Source organism: Heterodontus francisci, chromosome 9 (genome assembly GCF_036365525.1).
Source record: "Heterodontus francisci isolate sHetFra1 chromosome 9, sHetFra1.hap1, whole genome shotgun sequence".
Taxonomy (NCBI): Eukaryota; Metazoa; Chordata; class Chondrichthyes; order Heterodontiformes; family Heterodontidae; genus Heterodontus; species Heterodontus francisci.
The window spans coordinates 71,901,857-71,917,091 of NC_090379.1; the positions used below are offsets into that span (position 1 = coordinate 71,901,857).

General features: G+C 43.3%; 1 protein-coding gene across 4 annotated transcripts in view; it reads left to right on the forward strand.

Moving 5' to 3' along the window:
- ttc6 (tetratricopeptide repeat domain 6) overlaps nt 1-15,235 on the forward strand; it is a 414,842-nt gene that overhangs the window by 101,513 nt on the left and 298,094 nt on the right. For all 4 annotated transcript variants that reach the window (XM_068039290.1, XM_068039292.1, XM_068039293.1 and 1 more), the window contains one exon: nt 2,191-2,400. In XM_068039290.1, coding sequence (XP_067895391.1) covers nt 2,191-2,400 — 210 coding nt within the window. The remainder of the gene's footprint in view (nt 1-2,190; nt 2,401-15,235) is intronic.

Genomic DNA, 15,235 nt, shown 5'->3' on the forward strand with positions numbered 1-15,235 from the left:
TTAAGGATGGGAATAGAGGGATACGGTCCCCGGAAGTGCAGAAGGTTTTAGTTTAGGCAGGCATCAAGATCGGCACAGGCTTGGAGGGCCGAATGGCCTGTTCCTGTGCTATACTGTTCTTAGTTCTAAATTTCATCTGCCAAGTGTCTGCCCATTCCACCAGCCTATCTATACTCTCTTGAAGTCTATCACTATCCTCCTCACAGTTCACTATATTTCCAAGTTTTGTGCCACCTGTAAATTTTGAAATTATGCTCTGTACACCCAAGCCTAAGTGAAACAGTGGCAGCCTCCCAGCAACATCACAGGTGGTATAGGAGCCAGAGGCTTCATTCGATGTGGAAGGCACTGCTCCAAAACTTGGCCACAACTGTGGCAGTGCTTGTACTGTGGAGGGCTTTCCCCCTTATATCCGATGGTCCTAATCCATCTGGCCCTCTTATTTACCCCACTTGTGGCCGGTGATTGGGAATGGACGCGCCCTCATGCCTCCCGACATGCTTCAGCAGCGCCCACCTCTGATAATGGGGCTGCTGGTCTTTGACTGCTTGACATCCTCCTATCAGTCCTGCAGACCCGGGAGCCTGCCCATCATCCTTAACTGGATGGGGCTTCCACAGGCAGCCAATTAATTGACCGCCTCCTCCAAACTCGCTTTCTAGGTCCCACTGCTGACATTTGTGGGTTCCACAACCCACATTTCATCCTGATAGCAGGATCGGGACCCGGGAACAAAAATCCTGCCCATAGAGTAGAAAAACAAAGTAGTTGTAATGACCCTTTATAAAACACTAGTTCGGCCCCAGTTGGACTATTTTGTCCAATTCTGGGCACCGCACTTTAGGAAAGATTTAAGGCTTTAAAGAGGGTACAGAAAAGATTTGGAAGAATGATTCCAGGGATGAGGGACTTAATTTATATGGCTAGACTGGAGAAGCTGGGGTTGCTCTCCTTGGAGATGAGTAGTTTGAGAAGAGATTTAATAAAGGTGTTCAAAATCATGAAAGGTCTAGTCAGGGTAGACAGAATGAAACCCTTCTCATTGGCAGAAGGGTCAAGAACCAGAGGACACCGATTCAAGGTGATTTGGCAAAAGAAGCAACGGTGACACGAGGAAAAGCTTTTTTTTATGCAGCAAGTAGTTAGGATTTGGAATGCACTGCCTGAGATGTTGGTGGAGGCAGATTCAATTGCGGCTTTCAAAAGGGACTTGATGAAGCACCTGAACAGAGAAAATTTGCAGGGCTACGGGGAAAGGGTGGAGGAATGAGACTATCTGAGTTGCTCTTTCAGAGAGCCAGTGTGGACACGATTGGCTGAACGGCCTTCTGTGCTGTATGCATTCTGTGATTCTATTCTGTGTCACCATCTGAATAAAAATATTAGTCGAAGTAATTTTTAATCAATGCACTCCCTCTTTTTATGATGGAAATTTTATCAAAATCTGGATTCATATTTTTCAAAAGAAAATTCTCACCTGCTGGAATGTAGCAAGTCTCTGTGGTCTCACTGCTTTTTAAATGTTCACAAGCCTGTCTTGTTATTGGCCTCATTGTTTCAATGGAGCCACACAGGGTGCTCCATGTTAGTGACATCAAAGAGCAGGAAGGAAATCCTGCGCTGCATCAACCCTAGGAAATACCAAAGGCAAAGCTTTACACACCATTTCTGCCTGTGTAAATTTTGCACTGATGTCTGGCATTCTGTCCCTTTATGCAGATGTGTGTATAAAGAACAAGCCATATTTACTAAGTCAGAATTACTGCTGAGTACAATTTCGCAACCCAGGATTAAACATTCTAGGGGTATATTTTTTCTTGCTGTATAAAGTTAGAGACATTCTTTTACTAAATTGTTGTAAACTGATGGATGTTTAATAAAATAATGTTTCTTCAACTTTACACATGGAAGTGATGATGTTATCAGAATTTTTTGTTGTTTCATCAAACAAGGATAAATTTCTTGTAATATCTATCTTTGGTACAACTGTTTTGGCATGTGCCTTATATGCAGAACATACCCATACCTTTTCAAACATGACACTTCTGTATAAAATTGTGTTTTGTTTTCCAAAAAGCATTCAAGTATACTTTTCTAAGTTTATGCATAATTTATGGAATGATGTATTTTGTATTGAATGTACGCACACGAATTGATTTCTGTTATTACTTTGGATTTTTTTTTTTGCAGAGATCAAGGATATCAGACTATCCACCACCTTTGTACTGCTCAGCCTAGTCATGTATTACCCATTGATTTGCAGCTGGCTTCAAAGCTGTACTATACTCCAAGCAGATTAGGACATGGCAGTAGTAAACTTCCAGAGTCAATCCCGCAGAAGGCATCAGATACCTGTTCAGATGAGGATTTTTCTTCCTTGAAACAACAGAAGATAGCAAGGTAACTACAGTTAGTATTAGTTTTAAATACAATGGCCCTGAAAATCCACCATGGATGCACCTTGGCGTAAGTGCAGAGATGCGCTGCTGGAAACCACCTCTGCTGAAAGTGGTGACTTTCCAGGGTCAGATGGAACTTTCCTAGTGGTGATCTCCTGCACAACTAGGGGCCCATTCTAGGGTTCCCATATGCCAAAGAGACTGGAAAGTCTTTTTTAAAAAATGTGTAGTCCAGGGGAAATGGATGTGTGTTTCCTCTCCACCACTTGTCGAAAAGAGTTGCTCTCTTGGCACTCCTTAGAAAGAAGACTGCTTTAAAAATAATTCCCTGTGGTCCAAGTCATGATCCTAGCCCAGAACCCTAGGTGGTCCCGACAAGCACTAGCTGTCAAAGAGATATACCTGGTCTGACCATATACTGGGTCTCACTGAAGTGCATGGAAACTGCTGACTTAGGGACTCTTGGCTGTGCTCATTCCGATGCTGATAACCATGTTTGGTGCATGCAGATGTACAACTTCCAACAGGCAATGTGGAATTCCCAATGTAAGGCCAGGATCTGGCATATATTTATCCAAGAATCATTTCTGGCTTGTTTTAGGTCCTTACAAAATCTGTGACCCACCGTAGCATGAACTGTGCATACTGCTGTCAGTATTCTTTGGTGCTCAGCAGCTTAAACCAATGCTCCTTAAAGGGAATGGTGGAGGCTACCTTTAGAAAGGTACATTTTAATTGTTTTACTTTCCTTAACATGGAGCCAGGAGGAGCAGGAATGAGCTCCACAGCAAATGTGCAGTCTCTGCCGATCACTGCTCACAACCTTTGATTGCCTCCTGCTTTCCTCCGGACTCTTGGCCAGTGTCCGAGCCAGCTGTTCTTGGTGCCCCTTGGATTGGTGGGTTTTCCCTGGGGCCATGACTGGTGCCTGCAGCTCACCAGAAATTAACAAATGAGGCAGAGTGGACCAATTTCTATTGGCCATACCACGAGACTCAGGTGTGATTTAATTTCCAGGCCTATATTCTGAACAAAGATGTGTTGCACAAATAGAATACAAAAAAAGCATAAATAGCCATTCAATTGCACTGCTTCATTTTAATTTCCATTTAAAGCTCTTGATAAAATGAAGAATTTTCAACAACTATTTAGTTTAAACAAGCTTCCTATGAAATAAAATTCAGTCGAAGTGACACCTTTGTATTGCAGTAACTATAAATATCAACATGCACAAAAATAAATCACAATGTATAAAAGATAAAACGGGACAAATTTCTTCTGCTGCTTCTGATGTTGTACTGGGAATATGTCTCCCTTCCCCTCACTTGCATCTTCTCGTCCTCTTGCCCCACTTTTATCTCCTCTCCTCTCCCCCTGTAAAATTCAAAAATATAACATTTTTGGGCTTTTAGGGATATAGCATGGAAGGAAGTTTATTTTAACACATTAAGATATTCCTAAAAGTAAGATTAGATTAAGTTTACGAAGATTTAACACCCAGGGAAAGAAGCAATTTAGGACGATGTCAGATGGAACAGTCATCATAGACATGTTGGAATCCGTACAAGTTAGTAGTCCAGAGGACCAGATGTGTACACTAGAGAAGGTGAATTTAAATCCAACCATGGCAGTTTGTGAATTTAAAATCAGTTTAAAGTATTAAAAAACTGGTCGGTAAAAGTGACCCATGAAGCTGTCGTAAAAACTCAACTGGTTTACTAATACCCGTTAGAAAGGATGTGTCCTTACCTAGTCTGGCCAAATTTGGCTCCAATCCCATACAAATGTGATTGGCTATTAATTGTCCTATAAAATGCCCTTGCAAACCACTCAGTTGTATGAAACCGAGCAGAACTGCAAGAAGAGCCAGCACCACCTTAAGGGCAACTTGGGATGGACAATAAATGCCAGCCTTGCCAGGAATGTCCACATTCTGAAAATGGATTAAAAATATTTTTGAGGTAATGTTTCATGCCTGATCCTAGGTATTTGACGCTAATATGATAGAATAGGGTTTAGGAATGGGGCTTAACTAAATAGATAATATTGGTGACACAAACTTTCACATCAAAGCGCCAGCTGTATTCTGAGAGAATTTCTGCTGTGGATCTGTGTAATTTGCAATACAGAGCCTACCACATTTGCCATCACCCTTTTGCTTTGTATTGCTTCGCCAATTCTCTAGTATTTAGCTATTTTGCCAGTAATATCATGTGCTTCTATCTTCTTTAAAAGTCTCAAATATGGAACTTTATCAAATGCCTTCCAAAAGTCAAAATATATTCACTGATCTCCCTCAACCATTAATTGAGTCACCTGGTCAAAAGTTTGGATTGCTGATTTGCTTTTATGACCTCAGTACTTTCTAGGTGAATACTAACAGGATTTTTCAAAGTACATTTGAGAATTGTCCTACCCTATCTTTGACTTTGAACTGTGACTGAGACTTGACCAAAGAAGTCTGCTACCAAAACATCAATCCACCTGAAACTTTTTCCAAAGTTTGACGCCAATGAACTAGGAAAAAGGAAATACAGAACTGCACTGTTTTTAAATCTTCCTCCCGGGGAAACAAACAAGGTTTCACAACGTACTCTTTAAAATCATCTGGCCTAAATGCATGCTATCTTTTAATCTACAGGCTGAATTTTACATTCCACCCCCTCCAAATAACGGGAAGGTGGTGGGGGGGGGTGGGGGGAGGTGGCGTAAAATGGAGCAGGAGGCTCCGGGAGCCCATCCCGACCCGCTCCCACCTCCACTGTCACTTAACACAGGGTGGCGGCGGTGGCGAGAAACGGCCTGCCCGCCCGGGCCAATCAAGGCCCTTAAGTGGCTACTTAACAGCCACTTAAGAGCCTTCACCTGCCTCCATGGGGATTTTATCCATGGCTGCTTGAGCAGCTGAGGACCGAGAGAAGCCGCCTGACAAAAGCAGGGGGCTCTCGACCAGCCCCGGCGGGGGGGTGCCCAATGGAGGGCTGCCTCCACTACCCCAACCACCTCCAACACCCAACATGCCCCCCCTTCCCCCTATTCGACCACCCTTGCCTCACCGGGCCCGACCAATTACCTCTGGCGAGGCAACCAAAACTTACCTTGGTTCCGGGCTCCCTGATATCTTTTCTTCACGCTGGGCTGTAGTCTCAGCAGTGGCCACCGCTCCTGGTGGCGCCACTGGGACTAAGAGCTGCCGGCCCGCTGATTAGCTGGCAGCTGTATTAGGCGGGACTTCCTCCCTCAAGCGGGTGGAAGTCCCGCCTCAGAGCAACTAAAGCCCGGGGACCTGCAAAATATGGGTTGGATCCCCAGGCGAGGCGGACGCGGGATTGCCCTGACTTTTCAGTAGGTGGCCGGCTCTTGTCCACCTAGGGTAAAATCCTGGCCCATATCGTTTCTTGTGTGTGTGCTTGTGTGTGTGAGAGTGGGTGATGTTGCGTATATTTTTGGGTATTGTTAAGTAAACATTTATCTTTCTTTAAACCTATGAGAAAACCTGTTTTCTGTCTGTTTATTGACCCTTAAAATGCTTCGAGGATAAAACTTTTTAAAAAAACATACGCTGTTTTTGGTTAGTTGAGAAGTGAAAAAGGGAATCCACCTCTATCATTTGCCACCTGCCCACATAACAATGGGAGCAAATGTCGTAAAAAGTGTTGCATGCCATCTGGAGGGAGGTGGCAGTGATACTGAACCACAACTCTCAACCACAGAGCTGCCACTAAAAGGATTTAGAAAGAAGGGTTACTTCCTAAAAAAGGTGAAGAAAATGTATCCTCAAAAGTTAAAAAAGATGTCTAGATGAATGGTTAATATGCTAATTGAAAGATTTTTTTTCCCACAGAGCCAATAAGCAATTCTCTACGTAATTGAAGAACACCTTATACTTGTCCTTCTGAACTCAGTCTATTATTAAAAAGGTCGCAGGTAAAGACACAGACTGAGGGGGCTGTTAGGCTTTGAAACAGAGAGCCGCAAAAGTTTATATGAGGCTTAGGAAGTCTGAAATGCTGGAGAAACAGTTACAAGACCTGTCGTTTAAGTCAAGTGAGATGACACATGGAAGAGTGGTGTGCTCTTTATTTTATATAATTTGCGAAGACTGATTGAACTAAGTGAATCTGAATCTCACCAAGTTTTAACTCAGTCCATCTTACACAGAATTACAAAAAATATGTGGCACAGAAATAGGCCATTCAGGCCAACCAATCCATGCAGGCATTTATACTCCACTCAAGTCACATTCCATTCCTCCCCATCTGATTCTATCAGCCTAACCCTCTATTCCCTCCTTCCTCATATGCTTATCTAGGCTCCCCTTAAGTACATTTATACTATGCTTCAACCACTATCTGTGTTAACGAGTTCCACATTGCCACCACTCTCTGAATTCCCTATTTGATTTTTTACATATTATCTTATATCAATGGCCTCTAGTTTTGCTCTTTCCTACAAGTGGAAACTTTTGTCTGCTCACAAGAGAAGAGAGACCTGGCCTGTCCATTCTTCTCTGATAGGTATAGCCTCGCATTATGCCCAAGGAGGTATCCATGGCAAACACAAAGATGGCATTGTTAATGCAAATATGTATCATTTACTAAAGTCCTGTAGGTATTCAATTGGACTGTTGTATTGTTATGGTTAATATAAATACAAGTTGTGGTTGTAAGAATAGATAAGATAGAGGTGGTTTATGCCCCCTTCTAGGTGGGAACAGACTTGGCAGTGCAAAGCTTGTTGTGAATCGACTTTATTGAGATATAGGTTAGGACAAGTAAAACTATTAGTCACAAGCTCAGGCAGTGATTAACAGTCTAACACAGATTATACTACCCGTATTAGAAACTGGATGGTAGAGCGCATGACTAGTTTATTTCGCAGCTTTGGGGTCCTCAAGCTTTTTCGGTGTCCCAGTCTCTGTTTCTCTCTCTCTCTCTCTCTCTCTCTCTCCCCCCCGCCCCTCCTCTCTCTTTCTCTCTCTCCCCATCCCCTCCCTCCTCTCTCTCTCTCTTGTAGTTTCTCTTGTCTCTTGTTGTTGGACAAAGATTCTCTGCCATACAGGGACACAGTCAAGGCTTCTTTTATCCTGGCTTCTTTCCAAGTAACCCTCCCTTTCCCCAATCAGTGATTAGTCTTGTATTAAAGGATGCCTTTCTTTACCATTCAAGGATAATTCTTTGGCTGTTGCAAACCTTTTGATTTACATAGGTAATACCCCTTTGTGTTGACTACATTATCTTAATGCTTTTACATTATGAGTTCCATTATCTCATTATGAGAGAAATCTACATTTTGTTCTTACAGAAACTGTTTTCACTGTCTGCTCTCAAGGTCTCACTATTTTACTGCAAGTGAGCATTTTAAAACTTGACAATCTCACAGAATCCCTCTACCTTGACATCTTGTCTATACTGTGCCATATTTCCTAAATTTTCTCACTTTGCCATACTACAAAGAAGGGTTCGAATAAAGCTAAATGTTAGTTTATGATAATAGGTTAGTTGTTAGTTTATTATAGCTAGATTTTAACAATTAGTATTCTGGTTAGGAATGTTTCAGTAATCTAACAATCTTACATGGTAGTTGCAGTAAGTGTGTTCTTTTCCGAAGTTTTGCTAATATGATTATCACAGTTAATCCATCGATAGTAAAACCCTATTTTTTTCTGTCATCTCAAAGCAAATACTGCAGAATTCCCAGGCAGTCTACCTAATCAAACAGATTGCACAAAGTTAAAATTTACTGAATTGTATAACAATGAATCGAAAAATGCATGTGATTGCTTTGCAGTGAATTGAACTGGTCCATAATAATCTGAGGAAGAGAATAGTTGACCTCAAGGTGATGATGTGTAAATTAAATTTGCATAAATTAGCAGCCAATGGTTTGGTGTTCATTGGCAAAATGGAAATGCAAAACTCTAGGTGATTGTACATTACGAAAAGTCCTAAATCCCCGTGAGCCTGCCATCAATGAGGCTTATTATTGAAATGAATCTTGAACGCACCTGATTATAAATTGCAACAGGTTATATTAGTTCAGAATAACTTGTTGGTAATTTTACATTTGGAATATTATGTGAAGTTTTGTGTATCCAGTCTTCAAAGGGAGGTTGTTACCAATGTGAGGTCTGTCTTTGATATTCCCCTTATTTTACAGATAGTAAGTGAATATGTAAAGTATTCTTCACTTAACTTCAAATCCTTTGTTGTGAATAAGAAAAGTAATGAACCACACAGCCCTGTTCAGGGTTCAGGACATCTGCTCTGGGCTGGAGAGTAACTTGCAGTGGGAGGGGGAGGATCCAAGTTGTTGTGGTCCACGTAGCTACCAACGACAGAGGTAGAGCCAGGTAGAACTCCCCTGCTGAGGGAGTATGAGCGGCTAGAATCTAAATTAAAAGCATAACCTCAAAGGTAATAATCTCTGGATTATTACCTGATCCATAAGCAAATTGGCATCGGTTAAATAAGATTAGAGAGTTAAATGTGTGGCTCAAAGACTGGTGTGGGAGAAATGGGTTTCCATTCATGGGACACGGGCACCAGTACTGGGGAAAGTGGGAGCTGTCCCATTGGACTGTCTCCACTTGAAACGTACTGGAACCAGTCTTCTGGCGGGTCGTATAACTAGGGCAGTATAGAGGTCTTTAAACTAAATAGTGGGGGTGCGGGAACAGGATTGAGAAGATGTGATAAATTAAGTTTTTAAAAATTCATTCATGGGATGTGGGCGTCGCTGGCCAGGCCAGCATTTATTGCCCATCCCTAATTGCCCTTGAGAAGGTGGTGGTGAGCTGCCTTTTTGAACCGCTGCAGGCCATGTGGGGTAGGTATACCCACAGTGCTGTTAGGAAGGGAGTTCCAGAATTTTGACCCAGCGACAGTGAAGGAACAGCGATATAGTTCCAAGTCAGGTTGGTATGTGACTTGGAGGGGAAATTGCAGATTGTGGTGTTCCCATGCCCTTGTCCTTCTAGTTGGTAGAGGGCGTGGGTTTGGAAGGTGCTGTCTAAGGAGCCTTGATGCATTGCTGCAGTGCATCTTGTAGATGGTACACAATGCTGCCACTGTGCGTCGGTGGTGGAGGGAGTGAATGTTTGTAGATGGGGTGCCAATCAAGTGGGCTGCTTTGTCCTGGATGGTGCCGAGCTTCTTGAGTGTTGTTGAAACTGCACCCATCCAGGCAAGTGAGAGTATTCCATCACACTCCTAACTTGTGCCTTGTAGATGGTGGATAGGTTTTGAGGAATCAGGAGGTGAGTTACTCGCCGCAGGATTCCTAGCCTCTGACCTGCTGTTGTAGCCACGGTATTTATATGGCTACTCCAGTTCAGTTTCTGGTCAATGGTAGCCCCTAGGATGTTGATAGTGGGGGAATGGTAATGCCATTGAATATCAAAGGGAGATGGTTAGATTCTCTCTTGTTGGAGATGGTCATTGCCTGGCACTTGTGTGGCGCGAATGTTACTTGCCACTTATCAGCCCAAGCCTGGATATTGTCCAAGTCTTGCTGCATTTCTAAGTGGACTGCTTCAGTATCTGAGGAGTCACGAATGGTGCTGAACATTGTGCAATCATCAGCGAACATCCCCACTTCTGACCTTATGATTGAAGGAAGGTCATTGATGAAGCAGCTGAAGATGGTTGGGCATAGGACACTACCCTGAGGAACTCCTGCAGTGATGTCCTGGAGCTCAGATGATTGACCTCCAACAACCACAACCATCTTACTTAGAAAGTAGAAAAGACAAAGCAAGGGAGCAAAGTAGCAATAAGGGAAATGATGATCACTGTGTGGTAGGAAGGGACAGAATGTACAAACCTAAGAGTGCACCAGAAGATAACACTAGAGGTTACAAAAATAGTAAAAAGACAGAAGTAAAGGCTCTGTATCTGAATGCACATAGCATTCGTAACAAAGCAGATCAATTGACAGCACAAATAGTAATGAATACATATGATTTGACAGTCATGACGGAGCTATCATCACCCTCTATAAAAACAAAGGTGACCGCGGTGACTGCAACAACCACCGTGGAATCTCCCTGCTCAGCATAGTGGGGAAAGTCTTTGCTCGAGTCGCTTTAAACAGGCTCCAGAAGCTGGCCGAGCGCGTCTACCCTGAGGCACAGTGTGGCTTTTGTGCAGAGAGATGGACGATTGACATGCTGTTCTCCCTTCATCAGATACAGGAGAAATGCCGCGAACAACAGATGCCCCTCTACATTGCTTTCATTGATCTCACCAAAGCCTTTGACCTCGTCAGCAGACGTGATCTCTTCAGACGACTAGAAAAGATGGGATGTCCACCAAAGCTACTAAGTATCATCACCTCATTCCATGACAATATGAAAGGCACAATTCAACATAGCAGCACCTCATCAGACCCCTTTCCTATCCTGAGTGGCGTGAAACAGGGCTGTGTTCTCGCACCCACACTTTTTGGGATTTTTTTCTCCCTGCTGCTCTCACATGCGTTCAAGTCTTCAGAAGAAAGAACTTTCCTCCACACAAGATCAGGGGGCAGGTTGTTCAACCTTGCCCGTCTAAGAGCGAAGTCCAAAGTACGGAAAGTCCTCATCAGGGAACTCCTCTTTGCTGACGATGCTGCTTTAACATCTCATACTGAAGAGTGTCTGCAGAGTCTCATCGACAGGTTTGCGGCTGCCTGCAATGAATTTGGCCTAACCATCAGCTTCAAGAAAACGAACATCATGGGACAGGACGTCAGAAATGCTCCATCCATCAATATTGGCGACCACGCTCTGGAAGTGGTTCAAGAGTTCACCTACCTAGGCTCAACTATCACCCGTAACCTGTCTCCAGATGCAGAAATCAACAAGCGCATGGGAAAGGCTTCCACTGCTGTGTCCAGACTGGCCAAGAGAGTGTGGGAAAATGGCTCACTGACACGGAACACAAAAGTCCGTGTGTATCAAGCCAGTGTCCTCAATACCTTGCTCTATGGCAGCGAGGCCTGGATAACGTATGTCAGCCAAGATCGACGTCTCAATTCATTCCATCTTCGCTGCCTCCGGAGAATACTTGGCATCAGGTGGCAGGACCGTATCTCCAACACAGAAGTCCTCGAGGCGGCCAACATCGCCAGCTTATACACACTACTGAGTCAGCGGCGCTTGAGATGGCTTGGCGATGTGAGCCACATGGGAGATGGCAGGATCCCCAAAGACACATTGTACAGCGAGCTTGCCACTGGTATCAGACCCACCGGCCGTCCATGTCTCCGCTTTAAAGACATCTGCAAACGCGACATGAAGTCCTGTGACATTGATCACAAGTCGTGGGAGTCAGTTGCCAGCGTTCGCCAGAGCTGGCGGGCAGCCATAAAAGCGGGGCTGAAGTGTGGCGAGTCAAAGAGACTTAGCAGTTGGCAGGAAAAAAGACAGAAGCGCAAGGGGAGAGCCAACTGTGTAACAGCCCCGACAAACAAATTTTTCTGCAGCACCTGTGGAAGAGCCTGTAACTCTAGAATTGGCCTTTATAGCCACTCCAGGCGCTGCTCCACACACCACTGACCACCTCCAGGCACTTACCCATTGTCTCTCGAGTTAAGGAGGCCAAAGAGAAGAAAGAAGAAAAGAGATGAGAAATAGTAAAGGTAAGAAGTCACTTGTGGGAGTGATTTATAGGCTTCCTAACAGTAATCATGCTGTAGGGCGGGGTATACAGGATAAAATAATGGGGGTTTGTGAGAAAGGTACGATGATAATCATGGGTGATTTTAGTCTACATGTAGGTTGGACGAATCAGATTGGCAAATTCTAGAGCCAACCGGAGAGCAGGCTACACCAGATCTGGTACTGTGTAATGAGACAGAATTAATTAATGACCTCATATTGAAGACGCTCATAGGTAGCAGAGATCATAATATGATCGAATTTCACCTTCAGTTTGAGGGAGAGAAAGGTGAATCTAAGACTAGTGTTTTAAACTCACATAAGGGCAATTATGAGGGCATGAAGGTCGAGCTGGCTAAAGTAAACTGGCAAATTAGGTTAAGGGATAGGTCAGTAGAGATGCAGTGGCAGACATTTAAGGAAATATTTCATAATACTCATAAAAAATTAATTCCGGTGAGAAAGAGAGATTCTAAGGGAAGGACACTTCATCCGTGGCTATCTAAGGAAGTTAAAGATTATATCAAATTGAAAGAAAAAGCATATAATTCCGCAAAGATGAGTGGCAGGTCAGAAAATTGGGCAGAATATAAAGAACAGCAAAGAATGACAAAAAGATTAATAAGGAGGGAGAAAGCTAGCTAGAAATATAAAGACAGATAGTAAGGGTTTCTACAGGCATTTAAAAAGGAAAAGAGTAAGTAAAGTGAGCATTGGTTCTCCAGAGAGTTGTTCCGGGGAATGAATAATGGAAAATAAGGAGAAGGCAGATAAATTGAACAGTTATTTTGCATCTGTCTTCACTGTAGAGCATCAATATATCATCCCAGAAATATTGCTGAAAATTGAGACAGTTTGTCAAAACTTTTTGTCTTGCACTAATCGGGACAATTCGCAAGAATACCAATGTAAGGGGAAGCAACAAATTTATACTGTGTGTGAAGAGAGTGCTGATTGGTTAGCAAGTGGACTCTGATGGTAGAGGCGTTGCCATGGAGAATGCATCAGTTTATGGTGACTGACAGTTAACTGCCAAGCTTTGATTGAAATTTAATCCAGGCAGCTTGACTTTGATTGGTCAAGGCATTGCCTGAGAATGAACCAGCGAATGGCTGTCACTTATTTTGTTTAGCTGAAACAGACGCAATGTGTGTACATATTCTTTCTGTCCGCAAAGAACAGGGCCCTCTGTATTAATATATGTAGGTTCCAGTACGCGCAAATGCTCCACACTGTGAGCCTGGCTGACAATCTTAAATTGGTTTCAGCATAATTCCTAGCACACTGAGGATTATTTAACAAATGTTGTCCAACCACAGAATCACACCTAATGTTGGATAATGTGTTTTGAGTTTTGCAAACACGGGCTGGTTGGGTACGGTCTGTACCTTGCCCATTGCAAACAGTGGAAGGGACATGTATGAGACGATCTGACAGTCTTTGGGATGTATGACCTATAAACCTAGCATTACACTGGCATTGAAATTCAAATATCACATTACTCCATTTGTGTGATAGGCAGAACATATTTTTGGCTTGATGGCAGCATCCTGTTAGTGGCGAACACCACATGTGTTGCTGCTGCATAGTAGCAGCGTGAAACAGCTAGTTTCACCTGTTGCTCAAATTTTTGGGATACATTACCCTTCCAGGGTAATCTGAAGTGGACAGGGCACCTTTCAGGGCTGAAAATGACGGCATTAGGCTCGTTGATAAGTTTGCGCTATATGCAGTGAGAAATGATCTGATCAGGGTAGCCATTGTCACCTTTGATTCGCCCTATTTCAGCATCAAACTTGCAAGGTGAGCAAATGGCTCGGGACCTATTATGGCCTAAGGCCATCATTTTCAGCCCTGTAAAGTGACCAGTCTACCTCAGATATCACTCTCCACTTGCATCTCCCTTCCATGCCCAACCCTTTCTCCTGTTTAAACTAAATGGTCAGGGGAATGGGAATCTGAGAGGCAGCTCAGACTGGAGGGAAGCAAAACTGGTAACTTGTCAGAGATGTGGGAACCAGGAGCAAATATCAGAGAGGAATACCAAGGAGCACAGAATACTGGGGGAGATAGATAGCACGAGAGTAGGGAATACTAAGTTATTAGATGGGGTCAGAGTAAGGGTGAAAGTAATAAAGTCTGAATCAGGGTTAATGTGCATGTATGTGAATGCACAGAGTGTGGTTAATATGATTGGTGAGGTACAAGTGCGGATTGCCATGTGGAAATATGATGTTGTGGCTATAACAGAGACCTGGCTTAAAGAAGGGCAGGACTGGGTGTTAAATATTCCTGGATACAAGGTGTTCAGGAAAGATAGGAAAGGGAAAAAAGGGGGTGGGGTGGCAGTATTGATGAAGGAGAGCATTGTAGTGCTGGAGAAAAAGGATGTCCCAGAGGGGTTGAGGACAGAATCAATTTGGCTACAGCTAAGGAACAAAAAGGTGCAGTTACATTGCTTGGTGTTGTCTATAGGCTACCAGCTAGTGGGCAGAACGTGAAGGAACAAATTTGCAAGGAAATTACAGAAAGGCACAAAAATTATAGGGTAGTTATAATGGAGGACTTTAATTATCCAAATAGAGACTGGGATAGCAGTAGTGTAAAGGGCAGTGAGGGGCAAGAGTTACTAGAGTGTGTTCAGAAAATTTGCTACAACAGTATGTTGCTAGTCCAACAAGAAAGGAGGCACTGCTCGACCTGGTTCTTGGGAATGAGGTGGGCCAAGTGGATCAAGTATTAGTAGGAGAGCATTTGGGGACAGTGATCATTGTATCATAAATTTTAGGCTGACTAAGGAAAGGAACAAAGAAGTGAGGGTGGAAATCGCAGAGGCACCAGCCATAATTTTTCAGATTTCCTTAGACTCGTGGGTTGCGCCAGAGGACTGGAGAATTGCAAATGTTACACCCTTGTTCAAAAAAGGGTATAAAGATCAGCCCAGCAACTACAGGCCAATCAGTTTAACTTCGGTGGTGGCAAAACTTCTAGGTAAAATAATTCGCGACAAAATCAATCGTCACATGGACAAATGCGAGTTAATTAAGGAAAGCCAGCATGGATTTCTTAAGGGAAAATCATCTTTAATTAACTTGCTGGAGTTTTTTGAGGAGGTAACAGAGAGGGTTGATGAGGGCAATGCTGTTAATGTGGTGTACTTGGACTTTCAAAAGGCATTTGATACAGTGCCGCACAA